General features: G+C 37.8%; 1 protein-coding gene across 40 annotated transcripts in view; it reads right to left on the bottom strand.

Annotated features, from left to right (window-relative positions):
• Positions 1 to 293: 293 nt before the first annotated feature.
• Positions 294 to 18484, bottom strand: part of CEP170 (centrosomal protein 170) — a 73918-nt gene continuing 55727 nt past the window's right edge. For 7 of the 40 annotated variants that reach the window (XM_083496766.1, XM_083496760.1, XM_083496749.1 and 4 more), the window contains 8 exons: positions 15149 to 15199; positions 13349 to 13583; positions 12279 to 12456; positions 9790 to 9957; positions 7235 to 7323; positions 4399 to 4492; positions 3658 to 3709; positions 294 to 2733 (listed from right to left, as the gene is read on the bottom strand). In XM_083496766.1, the coding sequence (XP_083352892.1) occupies positions 2447 to 2733; positions 3658 to 3709; positions 4399 to 4492; positions 7235 to 7323; positions 9790 to 9957; positions 12279 to 12456; positions 13349 to 13583; positions 15149 to 15199 (1154 nt within the window). In that variant the 3' untranslated portion in view covers positions 294 to 2446. The remainder of the gene's footprint in view (positions 2734 to 3657; positions 3710 to 4398; positions 4493 to 7234; positions 7324 to 9789; positions 9958 to 12278; positions 12457 to 13348; positions 13584 to 15148; positions 15200 to 18484) is intronic. The other 33 variants (XM_083496747.1, XM_083496769.1, XM_083496756.1 and 30 more) reach the window with 10 other exon arrangements.

The following is an 18484-nucleotide window of genomic DNA, read 5'->3' on the forward strand; positions in this document are numbered from 1 at the left end:
CCCCCGACTCTGCAATGGGTACCCAGGAAACCATGAGCAGAACTCTGTTCACAAAAAGGGATTTCCCATATTCTTGAATAGTGCAGGAAATGCTACAGGGAGCTACAATTGCCAGGGTCTGCGGGAGGAGGAGGAAAGTGAACCAGAAGTACAGATGCCCCTACTCTGCACCTTTTGTTTATGTAATGAAATTTTCCCTGCAAAAGGAGTAAGGATTTGTCTATGTGCAAGCTTGTATTGCTACATGTACATTGTTTTTAACTTCTACAGATCTCTGTATGAACACCTATTGCAGAATTAAAGTGGTTTTATTGTCCTTTGCACAAACATTGTCCAAAATTCAGCAAAATTAATTCTCAGACACAAAACACACAGTACATTTAGGAAAATATCCCTTCATAATTATTGAACTTGATTCAAAGCACATCATGAACATTTACTGGTTCACACAGTTAATCACACATGTATATCAAGTTATTGTATAAAGTTCCAGAAACACTTTATTTAAAAATGGAGCTGTAAATGCTTGTAACATATATAATAAATGTAACAAAAAAATAAATAAGGAGTATGCATTCATACAAAGAACATTATAAATGCAAACATTTATTACAGAACACAAAAGGTGTAAACCTCTGAAAAAATAAAAACAATGAAGAGTGTAAATGTTTTAATTTTTCCATATCTGTTTCCTATTTTCCCACATATGTGTGTTTGTGGTTCTTCTCCTAAGCACTGAAATGAGAAATGATGATGGCCAAAACCTTGTAACTGCTCTCAATGTATTTTGTTGTACACCAGTTTAAATTTTGACAGCATCTGTAAACAAGTGTTTTCCTGATCTCTGTCAATAGTGAGTGGGACACAGAGTTTGACAAGAGGCAGTTTCCAATTTTAAAGCAAAAAAAAAACACCAAAAAAAACACAAAAAAACTAAAGCCAATATACAACAGGGTTCTGGGATTTTTATTTTTATATCTCTACAAAAAATGTTTTTGTATATTTAGTTGGTCAAACTTTGCAATGACTTCCAAAATCCTGTACAGTTTAAAAATGTACAGGAAAAAAGTAGTTTTAAACAAGTGACACATAAGATTATTGCTGAAATATTAAAGACTATTTCATAAAAGCTTCAAAATTGTATTTGTAACTTTAATATATAGACTGATGCAAAAACAGGAAACTTCCAGTTCTTAGTTGCATTTAACAGAAGATCTTGAAATTACAGTGTTCTGGAAATATAGGGTTATTTACTTTTGTTATTATTTCCGAAAGTTAAGTTACAGGGACAACTTTAAAGATAAATAGGCTTATATGAGATATTTTGTTAGCTTTGCTGTTAAGCAGTATAAGCAAAAGGGCTACATTAGCAGTTTTCTTCCAGAAATTCTTATAACATATAAGACAGAGACTTACTAGAGAGTCTACAGGAAAAAACATGAACAATTTGGATGTTTGGAGTCAGTCTATTGACCAGATTATCACTATTCTATCTCCAAATCTTTTGAAGAAAATTTTACAACTCATGATCATCTCAAGGAGCACTTATAAATGCATTTTTATTTGACCTTGGTGACACAGCATGAGAAAGGTTTTAAAGGAATAGACTTACAAAGCTATACATTTAAACTGGTTTCATAGTTCCAAAATGATGACATTTCATTCTGATCAACATCAAAAAGACATATTGAACAGGATCAGCAAGGGCCAAATGTAGACTTTTGGGAGGTGGATTTGCACCATTGTCGTGGTGTCATCTTTTTTAAAATAAGGATAGTTATGATCACTTTTCTATGTACATCCAAGTTATTAGCCCCTATTGATACTGATATGTTCACCTTCAACTCCCACCAAATTCTTAGTGCAAACATAATATTCATGTAAACCTCATGACAATTTACATAGCAATGAAGTTCTATAAATCACAATGGTTTGAAATCTTCAGGATGCAACAATGAATGCATTGTCAAGCCGGTCTCTCCTTATATTGTAACGTGTCATGGTATTAAGATGCAGGATATCCTAATTTAGATCCCCTTACTCAGAATCAAGTTTAAATGATCAATAATTTCATACAAATTTGAGTGAAGAGGTTTAATCACAAATCAGCTTGGCACAGGAGACTCAGAAATTTAATAATGCTGGACTTTCATCTGCTTGCATATCATTTTAGCAGTCTGCTGAAACTAAGTAAACTATGGAGGGAAAGGTTCAAAATAAGTGCTTGCAAAGCCCATACAGTTACCACAAACTGCGTTCTATGTCAATACCAATTTTACCTTAATGAGTCAGGAGGTGTGCGACATCCAAAGCATCACAGCTAAGTAGCTGGTATAACAAAGCAATGGCCCTTTTACCAAACTTTTTGTTACTTTTTGAACGATGATGCTAGGACTCTTTCATTGAATTCTGCACATTCAGTACTAAAAGTTCTGAGAGCATGTTGTCATTCGCGCAAAGTTGGATCTTCCTCCTCTCCATCTGGATTGAACCGATTGAAATGTATGCTGAAATCATGCTCAGATTCAACATTGCCAAGTTCAGTTGAGGCTGGGGCAATGGTGGGTCGAACAGCTCTTGCTTCCGGCTGGCAGTTTGGCTGGATCTGAGGATGGGCACCTTGAGAAACAGAGCTGGACTTCTGCTTAGGCTGAGCTGCTTGGACAGCGCTCGCCAATCCCAAATTGCTCATCGCTTCCAATGTCCCATCAGGATCAATCATTGAATTTATCACTGAAGAAAGAAAGAGGGGGAGAGGTTGGTGAAAAACCACTATTAGGATTTTTTTCATTCAGGAGCAGCTCATCTCGCGGGATGGAGCCACTACAATAGCCACCCAGGGTGTTGCTTTCATGTACCAGGAAGTGAGGGGCAAGGTGACAGGGAGGTTGTGAATGCACTGGTGTATCCAATCAGATGCTCTTGCCACTGTGTTCTTGCAGCCCCAACCTTGCCCCTCCTGATAAGTGGCATAGATAGTGCTGCTGGGAGGCTGTTGCACCCTGGTGAGCAAGCCACTCCTGGTGCCAGAGTTTCTTATGATGGAGGGCAATATTTCAAGTTCTCTTACCGATAAAACCTAATCAGCTTTATGCAAAGTTCTCTAGGGCCAGAAACATGGGGAAGGAGGGGCTTTGGATGGCAGGACAGGACCTGTGCCTGTGGTCATTGAAGAAGCAAGGATGGGTAGTGGTACTCCCTGTAGTCATAGCAACGCACTCCTGTCAGTTGCCAGAGGAGGCAGCTGCAAACTGAACAGTCACCTGTGGAGTCGAGAAGACCTTTCCCACCCATATAACAATCTATTGTGAGATCCACTATTTGCCCAGTAGCACACTGACAGGCATTCTGCTACTATGTCTATAGCAAAAACTAAGGTCTGGAGAAAAGAAAGAAGCGACTCCTGCAGAGAGCAGTAGAGTCGAGTCACTATTGATTCTCGCATAGTAACTGAATAGATAATCTTAAAAGTGGGGTTATCTATTCTTTTCATCTATCATTCTTTTCATCCCCTTGTCTCTTTCAATATCCTCTATAACTTCTGTAGGATTGTAACTATTTTTTTTAAAAAAAATCAAATCAAAAGCCTGACAAAATAAAATTATTTGTATTCTGAAAACGCTGATGTTCGCAACATCAGTATATAATATTAAATACCTTGTAGTTGCTTCTCAACTCTCTTCAATTCTTGCAATATTGATGATATTTCCTGCATCAATACATAAAAAGCATTAGGTTCCATTAAGGGAAAAGCCACATTTTTTTCACAGTATGTACATTACATTAATGAGTATATATACGTTACAGGGAATGTAAGTCCAGTAGTTTATGTGCATAACAGCTGGCTATTGTGACCTTCATCAGACTTCATGGAGAAGACACAAAGCCTGTTACACACACACACACACACACACACACACACACACACCCCACACCCTATATGTATGGTTTGGCTGTATCTATATATCTGTCTGTATATTGTATTGTTTTGCTGTTTGCCACCCTGGGCTCCTTTGAGAGGAAGGGTGGTATATAAATTCAACTTATTAATTAAATAAAGACTTAAAACAAGACTTAAAACTTTTAAAGCGGCTATATTCTCAGGAACATTAGGAGCTGTTTTATAAAGAACTGGTCTATCTCTTTCAGGTTTGTCTACACAAACTGGTATTGGCTTTGCAGTGTTTCAGGCAGGAGTCTTTCCTAGCATTACCTGGAAATGCAAGGGATTGAACCTGCGATCTTCTGCATGCAAGGAAGATGTTCTGCCACTAAGCTACAGCCACTCTTAGTGAAAAAGCATCCAAAATCGATCATCTTTAAACCTTCAGCAGCTGAGGGACTGCTTCCCCTTTTCAACATTCTTACTTGAGAATGACAATTATTATTTCATCATACCATGCTAGATGTTTTCACAATTGGGATTTCACTTTCAGCTCGTAGCTTCTTTTCAATGTCTTCCCAATTTCGGTCCTTGTCCTTAAACAAGACTCTGTAGGCAAAAAGCACAGAAGAGTGATTATAAGCCTTATGCTATAAAGACTTGCATGACTGCATAACAATAAAAAATCATCACCTGCCTTAAAAATTCTAATTGAACGCAACTCAAAATAAGATGGGCATTTGCAGTCTTGTGGCAAGCCTATATTGCTTTTGCTCTTACTTGCAGGGGAGACAAAATTACAGAGCAATTAATTTTTACCCAGTTGTCATTTTCTCTTCAGAGTATGCACACAGACAAATCTAAACATTCCAAATGTTTTCCATATTTTGTAACAAACTACTTCGTAGTGGCTGTACTTCCAGCACTCTAGAAAACTGGAGGATGGAAGTACTGGCAAGGTGAAAAGAGGAATATCTCTTTTGACCTTGATGGGACTGACACAGGACTTCATGGGTAGAGAGCTGGGAATGCACTCTCTTCTAAAAATACAATAAAAAATGGAGATAGGAGCAGTGGGGGGGCATTCCTTAGGAGGAGGGAACCATTCCTTAGGGGACAAACTGATACACTTTCATGTACATATATCCAAGGATTGGTGCCAGTAGGAAATCTGGCCATTAGAAAAACAGAGAGATGGGTTTGTGATGGGAGTGTACACTTCAAAGTGACTAGCCTGCATGATATAAAAGTTGTGGAGGTCATGCCTCATCTAGATAGAGTGGATGGCAGTGCCTGGGAAGACTCAGCTGCCATGGTGCATGTCAGCACCAATGATGTGCAGAACTGTGCTCATATGCTCCAGGAAGCTAAGTTTAGATTGCTAGGTAGGAAGTTGAAATTCGGGATAGTGTCCACCTGGGCATAGCAAAGAACATTTATGTGAAAGGACCATCAAGTGCAGCATTTCACTCACTCAGTGGACAACCAGTTACTCATGGGAAGCCTGCAAACATATTCTGATTGCAAGATTCCTTTCCTTACCTGCAGCTCCCAGAAACACCCATTCAGAGGCAAACTACCTCCAACAGTGGAGGCGGCAGAACTGCTATTTTTCTAGGAAAAGAGGTGCCAGAACTCAACATGAATGCCTCCCTTGTTCACTTAGAATGGCAATGGCGCCCACCTGACAGGTGCCGGAACCACTCTGGGTGGCTTCCAACAAAATATTAAAATACAATAGTCTATTAAACATGAATGTGTCTAGGCCCCCTTTAAAGCCAGCTTGATGGCCATCAATACATCTCGTAATAGCAGATACTATGGAATGTGATGTGAAGACCTTCTTCTTGTCTGTTCTGAGTCTTCTAACATTAAGTTTCATTGCATGTCCCTGTGCACCAGTATTAAGAGACAGGATCCACTTTCTCCCACAACATACACAATCTTATATACCTGTCATGCCCATCCCTTACTCACAAGAAAAAAAAAACCTCTTTGTCAAAAAGTAGTGCAAAATATCTTGAGAAACTCACATAACTCCAGGAATAAGTGCTAGGTCTGAATTAGGCAAGACTTACTTGACTGAAATTATCTTTTGGCTATTCCAAGCAATCCAGGATAATTGGTTTAAAATGCCATTCACAAGTTTCAATGAACACAGCACATTTCAAACATTTTCATGAGATATAAAAATACTTTGAATAAACGAGTAGGAATTAGAGTATCAGAATAGTTTTTCAAGTTTCTGGCAAAGAGTTCATAGTTAAGAGAATTAAAACTGAAAAGATGAACATTTATTTTAAAACCCGTGTAGTTAAACATGTTATACAGACAAGTACTACTTTTATTTTCGTAACACTGGTTCTGGATTTGAGCAAATGTGAAGGATCAACTCCCCTCTGTTTCATATAGAAGCAATTTTCCTCCAGTGCTATTTTGACTAAAATTAGTAATGGGAATAAGAAGGCCATATTTTTTTGCTGTATTTTTTTTGAAAATTTGAGGGAAATGTATTAAGATCTCACACATACAGTACCTGAAAATGATGTATATTTGCATACATGTGTCCTTACTTGGTCCTGCATTTGGCTCACTACTTTCTTCATAATCTATCATTTACAACCTTTCTATACTTAGTGTAGGGATTTCTTTTTCTTGGTCTTAACATACCTTGCAAAGCATTAGCTGAGAAAATCTTTTTTTTTTTTTTTTTGCAGCCTTCCCAGTAATCCCTATCTGAAAAATCGCATTTGGTTCTTCTCCTTTCATTTATTTTGCACTTGGCATGGTCCTCTTAGATGTTCTCAATGTGACTTGATTATTAGATTGAATTTTGAGGGAAATGGGGGGAAAACACCCCACTTTCCCCACTGCAAAGTTGAGTGAAGCCAGCATATGAAGGCAGCCCTGTTCAGGGAAGTTTTAGGGTGTGATGCTGTATTGTGCTTCTATTGTTTTTTGTTGGGAGCCGCAAAGGCAACCCAGTCGGATGGGTGGCATATAAATAAATAAATTATTATTATTATTATTATTATTATTATTATTATTATTATTATTATTATTATTATTATTATTTGCCGGTCACTGCACATTACAAGAATATTGTTTTAACACTGTATCCCCCCTCCCCCTGTGTAAATGAGTTCATTGTTAATAGCACAATTTTTAAAATACCAATACTACTGCTAACAATAATATTTTAAGAAGACAGGAAGGGCCAATTTCTTCCTATTAAAATAAACCAATGGTTTTACATGGATTTTAATGGAACATGATCTGCAGTCAAAAGGACATAAACATTTTAATAATATTTTTTTGCAAGAGAATTTTACTGATGAGAGCACAGATTACCTTATTTTACCAGCTGTTTTATCTATAGACTGTCTAATCTTCCGGGAAAACTGGAAGACTGAGGACAACAGCAAGGTATCTCCCATAACCTGAAAGAGTTTCAAAAGACAATTGTTGATTTAAATAATACAGTTTCTAGATCACCTTCTAAAAATGTAACTGACAATATCATGGCTTTTCCTTCCTAAACGATTATTCTCATGTCATGTACTTCCAATTTACTTTAGTTGGAGCACAGAACAATATTCAACTTTTTAAATTCATGCAACTTGTCAATATATGGAAATTATCTTTAGCCATAAACATAGTTTTCATTGCAATATAAAAGCGCATTCATCAATGGAAAAATGACACTGACTTCAGCTGGCTAGAGTCAATTCCCTGGTATTTGTTATCAGTATTTTATAAATTTATTGTCAGCATTAGTAAATGTTTGTAAAATAAGACAACTGCCAATAAACAAAACAGTGTACAGAAAAAGTTGAAATATGAATTAAAAAGTATTGCAATTGAACAAGGGAAGAATCTGCTCTGTGAGCTACATAATGAAACACACAGTGGTACCTCTGGTTATATACTTAATTTGTTCCGGAGGTCCGTGCTTAACCTGAAACTGTTCTTAACCTGAAGTACCACTTTAGCTAATGGGGACTCCTGCTGCCGCCGTGCCACCAGAACACGATTTCTGTTCTCATCCTGAAGCAAAGTTCTTAACCCGAGGTACTATTTCTGGGTTAGTGGAGTCTGTAACTTGAAGCGTATGTAACCCGAGGTACCACTGTATTCAATCCAACTCTGAGCTATCCAATGGGCAGCAGAAAACAAACACATACAAAACTCAATGGAATGCCTGCTGAATCATGCTCTGGACCCCACGCACCAGGGGCTCTTCTTTGTGCCCTTCATGCAGAGATGTGCAGGGAGCAAGATAATATTCTGGGCCCACTTACGTAGCCTGTGTACAGTACTGCTAAACCCTCTGGGACTTGTACCTAGGACATCATTAGGAGGCCTGGCAAGACACTTTGGCATTGGCACTGTGTGATTTGTTGCATCTATCTCTTTGGTGGCTGGCTCTTGTGGTGCTCCCCACTGTGGGCTCCCCTTTAAAGGATCTTGTGGTGTCACTTGAAGGTCCTAGGCCAGGGTCAGCAAACTTTTTCAGCAGGGGGCCGGTCCACTGTCCCTCAGACCTTGTGGGGGCCTGGACTATATTTTGAATATTTATTGAATAATAAAAAAGAACGAATTCCTATGCCCCACAAATAACCCAGATATGCATTTTAAATAAAAGGACACATTCTACTCATGTAAAAACACACAGATTCCCAGACTGTCCGCGGGCCGGATTTAGAAGGCGATTGGGCCGGATCCGGCCCCCAGACCTTAGTTTGCCTACCCATGTCCTAGGCTGTCGTAGGGGCTGGCATGCTGGTCGCACATCAATGTCACAGAATGGACCACACTACTGTTTCATGTCATTATGTACCTAAGCTGGGTGGTGGTACTGGTTAGCATTACGGCTGTCTGGTGATTGGAACTTTGCCCTATGCCTAAGGAAGCATGGTTGGCTATAATCAACAAACGTTGTGGCCTTTTTCATTGTTGTCCCAAACACATTGACTTGGATATCAGACTTTGCCAATTTTGACACTGCTGCCACAGCTCCTCATACAACATTCTTCTGATGGTCCCCTAATCCTCAAGTATGGCTTTTTAGGGGCACAGTGGGCAGCAGTGGAAAAGCTTCATTCTGCGAGCAGAATTCCATCCATGAGTCCTAGAATCCAAGCAATTAGCTTTGTACGCTCATCAATTGTTGCCATTGGTTTCACGATATTATGATTTGATGCTAGCACACAGTTATTTCCCATTTCATGACATTTTGGTTCACCGTCTGGTCTTTTCCACTGTTTCTAAAGTATGTTTCCTGTTTTCACTGATGCCTACATTGGGCCGCACTGAGCTTTTTCTTTGTGAGACTAGGGATAATCTTCCCAGTCTGTACTTTCGTAATAAAACACAAACATCAAGAGCAGCAAAAAATAATACGCAAGACAGTGCTAGGCAGTTCTACACTTGAACCAAAGCAAGATGACAACTAAGAAGAGCCAAATTTAGGCTCATGGGGGTTCAAATTCTCACTCTGCTGTGAAGCTCAAAATGCATCTTGGGTCAGTCACTATCTCTTAGCTAACCCCATTCACAGAATTGTTCCAGGGATAATGTGGAATAATCCCACCTAAACTACTTTGAGCTCCTAGGAAGAACAATGGAATATAAAATGATAAAATGAACAAAGTAAACCCAACACCTCACCCCAAATCTGTCTTCCTCCTCAGCCTTCTGCCTCACTAACTCCAAATCCCTGCCTTTGTCTCACTAGAAACTGCCTAAGGGGTGGGGTGGGGATAAGCAATGTCTCTTCCTGATAGAGGTAGTTTATGAGGTAGTTTATCATATAGTGCTTTGGTACTTAATGACCAAACAGGAAAGTTATTGGCTCCCTGGGCCTTTCACTCAGCTCTTTATGTAAAGGCATGGACAATACTTACTTCATCCCTACTCCAGGTTCGACGACGTGTAATTGTGGGGGGCTCAGGTAGGTCTGTTGTCTGTGGTTTGGAATCATTAGGTCGAGTGTTGCCATCTGGTGTTTTTGCATTTACCACTGGAGGAATCTTCCTGAAGTTCAGACTTTCATCAAATACACGGTCTACTAGCTGAAAAAAAATTAAATATATATATATATATATAATTAGTGAGAAAGCTTCACTTTAAAACCAACCAGAGAGGTGCATTATGAGGCTCGTCAGTTTAGATGGTTTGCCACTAAAGAACAGAAGAAATCAAAATAATAACTAGAGTATTCGATTTACTTGTATATTAGAAAAAAAAAAATCATTTAATTTTGCCAAAACATCAGCAATTATTTTAGTTATGAATGCACAGAAATAGATATTAGGTTACAAATGCAATAGTGGTGTATAACTGCAGAACAAAAGAGAAAGGGGACTCATATTTATTTAGTAAAGATGTAAGTTCACATTATCTAACTCAGAGAAAATGCATATTTACATTAGCAGAAGCTTAGTAGTATGGTTAGGAAGCAATAAAAAGAAACCAACATGAACATAATAAAAATTACACCACTTACACACAAAACATATCCTGCTACTCACAAAAATGTACATAGAACATAATGTTGTTAACCAAGGCTTATGTACAAGAAGTTGAAATAAATCAAGAGGAACAACACGACAGGTGAACAGAAAACATCCAGGGTTGGCACTGAATTTAGCATTTAAAGGGTTGTTTTTACTAGATTAAATCTTGGGATTTGGTGCTTACCACCACCCACCCACTACCTGAGAAAACTAAAATAAACTCTACTCATAAACCCTAAATGTTGTGTTCTAGAGGCATTTTCAAATTCCAGCCAGCTCACTTGAATTTGTCAATGCTCAGTAATGGAAAAAAACCTTAATAATAACACAAAACCTTGTTTCTTATTTCTCTTTTATCCCACATATATGCATCAGACACAAATATGGATTCTCTCTTGTTGTCTCTGCAAATACGTTATCTCGTCAGAATCTGATCTTATAGCTGGTTCAGATAGTCAAATCACCAGCTCACGTGACTGGTCTACTCTTTGGGAACAGTGTTAAAATTGGAAAAGGCTTTCTCAGCAGCAGCTTCTATGAGTTGAGACTTCTATAATCCCAGCATATATTGCTGGTGGAAGCTGCCTGAGTCTCTTTAGTTAACTTTACATTGTTTACATTAGATCAGCCGTGTGAGTGATTCTGTGCCAGTGACCAAGCTGTAGGAGTGTTTTGTAAATGGTTCAACATGTATTTGACTACTCCGCAGCTGGTAGCTGGTAACTCTATTCTGTTTTTCCTTAATTGTTCTACCTATTGAAAAGTAACGCAGGTGTGCTAAGGCAATCGTTCCATCAGGGCAAGCATATTAGCTTGCCAGATGGAACAATTTCCCTCTTCTTTCCCCTGTGCACTGTTTTGGGTGTTCTTGAAACACCCCCTCAGCCAATTTCAAGGGGGATGAGGTGGTCAGGGGGCAAACCTCCATTGGGGAAATTGAAGTGCTTGCACAGGACTTCTGCTGACAGGACTAATTAGTTGAATCCTGCCTACATTTTCCATATCTGAGAATTCCAAATTACTGTTGAAACAAACCCTCACACTTAGAAGTTAAATGGAGGCAACTCTAACAAAGAACTTTTATCCAATTGCTAAATTTTTCTCAGTAGCTTTTTGTTACTATGGTGGTGTGTTACTGGATTGCTCCTTAAAATACATCTTCCCAGGAAACTGCCAACCCTGAAATCAAACCAAATAGTTAAAAAAGACAAACAGCAATACTGTTAAAAAGAGTTGACTTCATATTTTAAAATACTCTCACTGGTGGTCGCAATATTGACCTGAACATGCAAGTTTTGCATGTAGAAACAGCATGTCAGAGAAATGTATGACTTGAACTGCAGCATGAAATCATGCTAATTTAAATGTTTATGACAATTGTTATAATTAGGAAGGATGACTTATAAATTGAATTAATAATAATAATACAATAATATATTAGGGAGGGGAACTTCAACTCAGTGAGTGAATCATTTAAAAGATCGGTAACATTCAGGGCCATCTAAGACCAATGAAAATGCAAAGTATCTCACCTTACGCATAGTATTTTATAATACCTGTATATAAACAAATCTCTAATGCTTTCTCTTTACTAGGGAGCATTGAGATACTACTCACTTGCATCTGAGGCTATGACAAAGAAACAAGCAAAAGGTCTTATGTTCAAAGTAAACAGAAAAACCAACCATGTATTCACAATATGACTGTTCTTGCATTGGCCATTTTAACCACTGGGATAATTTTTTTTTTTAATAGGCAACAATCTTAAAATTAAAGGAAGGGTATGCTGAGAATATGGAGATTCATGCACACACAGGTGGAAATAATTAAACTTATGTCAGAAGGATAAAGCAAAAGAAATAAAGAAAAGAAAGAACCTTATGCATTTCTCCATGAAGATCTCCTACCTCTTCTCTAGTGTCTATGGCAGAGCCAGGGGTGGTGGCAGCAGTGCTTACTGTGGTACTAGGAGCAGTGCCTGATGAAGTCACGGAATCTATCTCTCCTGCTACATCATTGATTTCACGTGCGATGAGAGCCAGGTCCTGACTGATCCTGTTAATAGTTAACACAGCATAATTGATCCCAAATAAAAAACCTCAGAGTTCAAAGTTGCTGTTTGTTACAATATGAAACATGCTACTGTTTTGAGTATTTTCTTCTAATCAGAACTATCATAGGTATGAGTGTTTAAAATAACTTCCAGCTTTGGTTGCTTTGGCAGCTACCTAAGAAACACGGCTGCGCAAGGACCGTGTTCTGCTATAATTGCACAAAATGCATCTCAACATTTTAAATACCTGAAATCTGGGGCTGTACATCTTACCATGTGCAAATGGGTCATTACAGTTTATAGTTTCAACCAGAGAGAACTGCAATGGCTTATAACCTAATAATTAAGCCAAACCTATGGATTCAAGTTACAAGAAAGGAGATTGCAACTAAACATCAGGAAGAACTTTCTGACCATAAGAGCTGTTCAACAGTGGAATGGACTACATTGGAAGGTGGTGGACTCTCCTCCATGGAGGTTTTAAAGCATTTGTCATGTGTGATTTGGGTGGCATTTGTCATGTATGATTTAGCTGAGATTCCGGCATTGCTGGTGGTTGGACTAGATGACCCTTGGGGTCCCTTCCAGCTATACAGTTCTAGGATTCTATCACTTAATTAACATTAATTAACGAGTACTAAGCAAATGTTAAATAGTAGCTACTTGTACACGTTTGTGAAACCCATTATGACAATTGGGGATTTAGGGCTGCATTTAGGAACACTAGTATCTTTCACTGACAGTAAAGTAAGTTTATAGTGCTTCTGTGGTAGAGAAAATCAATTTTGTTTGAGTATAAACCCAATTACAAAACGAAACACATTTTGTAATGGTCACTGATTTAACTGATAAGATGCTGCTTTTAAACCAAGTAATCCTCCCTTGAAAGCCAACCTTGCTATTTCTTCTCGATGGGCAGTCCAATCTCGAATGTAGTCTTCCTGTTCCTTTATCCTATGCTTGAAGATATTGCTACTTTGCGTTGGTGTCCCTGTGCTCTGCAATCGAGTAGTTTTCAGGGCTGGAGAAGTACGTAGACGGGCATGTTTAGGAGAGTTACGGTTTGATCCAAATTCATCTTCCGAGGTGGAAGCATAATCAGTAGGAAAGCGCCTCCATCTTGAATTTACTAAATTAGTTTAATTATTAAAAAAGAATTATTATTGTATCTACTGCAAGGAATAAAATGATTTTAGATTTTAGAAACATCATGACAACACAACAGTTGCTTAATTCCAAACCCAAAATACCTTATACAAAAGTGTTTGCTGACTATAGCATAAAAAGAAAGCTACTAAAATTGTGTTAAATAATAAATGCTAATTTACAAAAATGTGAAAAAGGAAGCTCTTTGTACAATGGTGAGTTAATAAGTTAGGAACGCTACTAGCCTTCTATCTAAGAGCATGATATATATATATCAGAACAAGGGCTCAATTCATTGTCACTTTCCAACACAGTGAGTCGTACTTTTTCTGCAAATTTTTCCCATTGTCAAAAAGCCTAACTTTCCATGAGATAATATAGGCATTGAGTATAAATAACTGAAGTAGTGTAGTTGCCAAAGGAGGGTGGAAATATCAAGTCTATTGAATTTGAAATTCAATTTTGAAACATTAGGTGACATCCACCAAGCACTGTAAGAGCATAGTGGACGAAATAATAATCTAATGTTACTTCCCTGAGGAAGAGTAGTAACAATAGCAGGCAAAATGCTCATTTTCAGTCAGACGTTGAGGGCTGCAGGAAGAAAACACTTTCTTTGTCCACCCCTCCTCTTTCCCCCCTGAAAAGGCTGTCCAGACTAATATAAATACAAGTCCTTGGAAATGTAACAGTACCCAAACAACCTAAGGGAACTGAATATTCAAAACACTAGCTTTGTAGGTCAGTTACCTTGAATTATGGATCAGTCAGATAGCATGAAAGAATGTGGTGTCAAAAAGCTTGAAGTCATTTTTGCCAAGATTTGTTAAGTGCACAGATGACACTTTTAGACAGTACAAGTATTACTGTTCAGAAATAATTTAAATAAAAATAATTTACAATACAGTGCAATGTAAATTATTTGCGTGTGTTGCAATGTAAAAATAATTGCAATGTTTTCAGATCAGATTATAATAATAGCTTGTAAAGATTGTAAATTTAGAATATAGCATTATTCCAGTACAATTAATTGAAGAATGAAAATATTTCATTGCCAGATAATATACAGGTGCTAATGAATAAGTCAGGTTTTACTTATTTTAAATCATATAAAGTAGTTTTACTCTACCCTGCAGCTGAAGAAGGTTCCTAGTGTGGCTTTCACATATTAATAAGACACACTGGAATATATACAGTTTTGCAGTTTCTCATCCTTAGTTTAAAAACCTTTTTTTAATAAGCAGAAAAAGCACTTATTTCTAAAAGCATGCAAAACAATCACTGAGGGTCAGAGAGTTGTCATGAGCTGGACCCGATTGTTGTTTTTGTTTTTTTGTAAAACATTTCAAATTGATTTGAATTTCCCTTTATTTCCCAGTTACTTCAAGAGGCAGAGTATTTTTTTAAAAAAGTTATAATTTTATGAATTTGGAGCTAGTCCTGCAACCCAGCATTGTACAACATGAGAATTTAAAGTAATTGTTTTCCAAAAAACCAAATATTTAGGAGTGAAATCTTAGAAACAAAATATGATTTCTAGTACTCTACCACTGTAAGTTTCAACAGCAGGATCTGGGTCTGGGAGAAGACGGTATGCCTCTGTGTACAAAATATTTGTTTATCATATTAATGAAGATATACAGATTTAAAGCATTTGCTTGTATTAAGTAATTCCACTATTTTAAAAACACAGACTTGAAAAAAAATTGAACTGATTTTTGAGAATTCTGTTAAATATAAACTTAGACATCCAAATAACAGGCTACAACATAGCCAGGAAGAGACACAAACAGCAGTAACTTTCTTCATGCTCATTTTAGTTCCATCAGTACCCAGAAGGCTAAAATGCCTGCAAAAGAGTTGCTGCTCTGCTTTTTCTAACAGGAAACGTGAGCTTGCTGTTTTGCAGAGATCAATGAAGCAAGCTCCCATTTCTCCTTAGCAGAAATCTTTGTGGGCTGCAGAGAAGTGACTCTTGGGCTTCTTGGAACTTAAGAGATCACTTTTCCACTCTTTCCAAATGTCTCTTAAACAAGGAAGAACATAATAACTTGGGTGGCTGCAGTGATATCAGAGGAGCTTCTGGGAATTTCCCTTTGAACAGCATTTCCCAGTAGATCAGCAACTCTCTTGTGTCCCAAGAAGCTCTCCGGGCTAATAGACTGGTGCTACATGGTTCCATAGGTAGGGCCCATTCTGCATGTAACGAGCTAATGGAAAGGATGCATGAGGAATATATAGTCTCTGAATTTAGATGCAAACTGACCAGATCCACATCTTCAAGACTAATGTGGAAATCAGAAGAGAATTATTTTGCACCTCAGTGAATTTGGCAATGCAATACTCAACTCAAAAAAAATATTGAAATACATTAAAATGGGTAATTTAGGTTTAAAAAGATTGAGAAATGCACCTACTGAAATAGAATACCTATTTCAATATGTATTTTGTGGTAAGTATGTACAGGTGGCAACTATTTTGAGTGGGGGTTCCATTCCTGGCCCCCTCGTGCATTGGCCAAGTGTGCATAAGCCCGCCCCATTTTCAGGCCACTTCTGGGGTTGGCAATAACCAGCATGTGCGTGACTGCACATTAATTGGATGCATGTAAAATGGTCACTGCCTATAATTGAATGGCTTGCGACCCAAAAACCTGAAGGATCCATTCTTCCCATTCCATCCTGCCCATGCTTTAAGATCTTCTGTTGACACTCTACTCCAAGTCTTCTCTACTGGAAGATTATTATATAATTAAAATGGAGAGGGCTCTGTCAGTGGTGGAACCCTAGGTTTGGAATGTACTCCCAAAACAAGGGTACCTGGCATATACTTTACAATCTTTTTGGCAACAGGTTAAGCCTTAAAAAAATATATATCAAAAAAATCTAGGCATTTTAATTTGAATAATAGCTTACTAAGTTTTCCTTGTCATTTTTATCTGCTGCCTTTTATTCAAGATCGTTAATGTCTTTATCTTATTGCACTAGGAATTTACTAATTCATTATTTATATCTGCTGTATACTGCTCTATTATTGAACTTGGTGAAGGGATTATTTAAAAAGACAACAACTTCTAACCTGCTCTTGGTGTGATGCAGAATTAAGGAGATACAGTGGTACCTCGGGTTACAAACACCTCAGGTTACAGACTCTGCTAACCTGGAAGTAGTATTTCGGGTTCAGAACTTTACCTCAGGATGAGAACAGAAATCATGCGCCAAGGGTGCGGCAGCAGTGGGAAGCCCCATTAGCTAAAGTGGTACCTCAGGTTAAGAACAGTTTCAAGTTAAGAACGGACCTCTGGAACGAATTAAGTACGTAACCAGAGGTACCACTGTATTCAGTCTCCAACAGAAATTAGATTTCTCTTTGCAGTGGGGAAATTGAGAATTCAACTCTTTTTTACTTTCTTCTCAATAAGTAACATCTGAACAAATGCAGTTACTCATCCTGTATAAGAAGCATTACATATCAGAGCTGTTTTACAGCATCTAACATTGCGACATTTATTTTATTACTGTTTTTATTACCGTATTATTATTATTGCCTATTTCTATATTCCTTCTTCTTTTTTTCCATTTTGTAACTTGGGTGTACTCTTGGATTCTGAGCTATCACTCACTGTGTACAGCTTTAAAGTTTTTTCAGTGAGTTTTTTGGAATTGTAAAACTAATTTTATTCCTTTAAAATATCTCTAATCTAGTCAGGCAGGAGAGAAAAAACTGAGGGGCCTGCGCCTGCCTCCCAGAATTCTTTGCTCTCCTGCCTCCGTCATGTGAAGAGGGTCATAACCCAACCCATTCGGGTCATCAGCAACCGCCTCAAATTATCTCTAGCCTACCCTTTACTGCAAGTGACGCCATTATAAATTATATTATGTTAGTTTATCAATTAAGAATCGGATTTCAGTTGTTGGGATACAATGATGGCAGGAAAAGGATCATGCTTATTTTGTGCACCCAAGGATCTAGAGAGAGTGGGTAAAAATGGGTACCACCCAACATGGTCTCAAAAACCCAAACCCTGATTTACAAATAGTTTAAAATGACAGTTGCAAAAGTCCTAATGTCTCCAACAGAATGAAATAGTATCTACAAATGCTTTTTACCTAGTTGCGTATCATTCTCAAAGATAGCTAATAGGCCTTCTACCCTGTAACCATGATTCATATAGCCTTGTGTACACACAATATTTTTTTCTATCTGGCTGCAGCTGCTCATACTATGCCAGATGCTACTCTGGAGGTTTTCCCAAACCCTTGGGCATGGCTTTTAGGTATAGCTGAATGACTATGATGAAAGAAATGCCCTGGGAACTCCTAGTGCGTGCATGGCCACTGAGATCTTGGCCTGAATGTTTCACAAGGTGATGGATATGCAAATAATATAACCCCCAGATGGAGGCTGACAAAAACTAGTTATGCATGAAGATAATCCATGTGTAGACTGCTGCATTTCAGTTCTTTCCACATGCGCTATACCAAACTAATGACTAGGTGAACATGCCTTTTCAGAGGCCTGTTATGAAATTAGGTAGTAATTCTCAGTCAACTGGAGAACCAAAGCCAAGTGTGACTTCTTTTCTTTTCTTGGTGTATCTTAGCTACTGTAGAAGCGATAGATAATAATCACTGGCCTCTCATAATCCAAGTTCAAAATGCTATGTCCTACAAGCACTAGATCTGAAAAAGAATTCTGACATCCCAAACATTATTAGTCTTACATGTTCCAGTTTTATAGCAAAAAAGCATTAATTTGGTTAAAAATCTGAATGACTTATGAATAAATCAGCCATTAACAGTGAAGGAGATTCAGCCAATCCCTTACCATTTTTCATTAGATTCAGCAACTTTAAAGCTACACTTTATTATTAAAAATGCTCCA

The sequence above is a fragment of the Podarcis liolepis genome (assembly GCF_965112155.1).
Source record: "Podarcis liolepis genome assembly, chromosome: 3".
NCBI classification, from domain to species: Eukaryota; Metazoa; Chordata; class Lepidosauria; order Squamata; family Lacertidae; genus Podarcis; species Podarcis liolepis.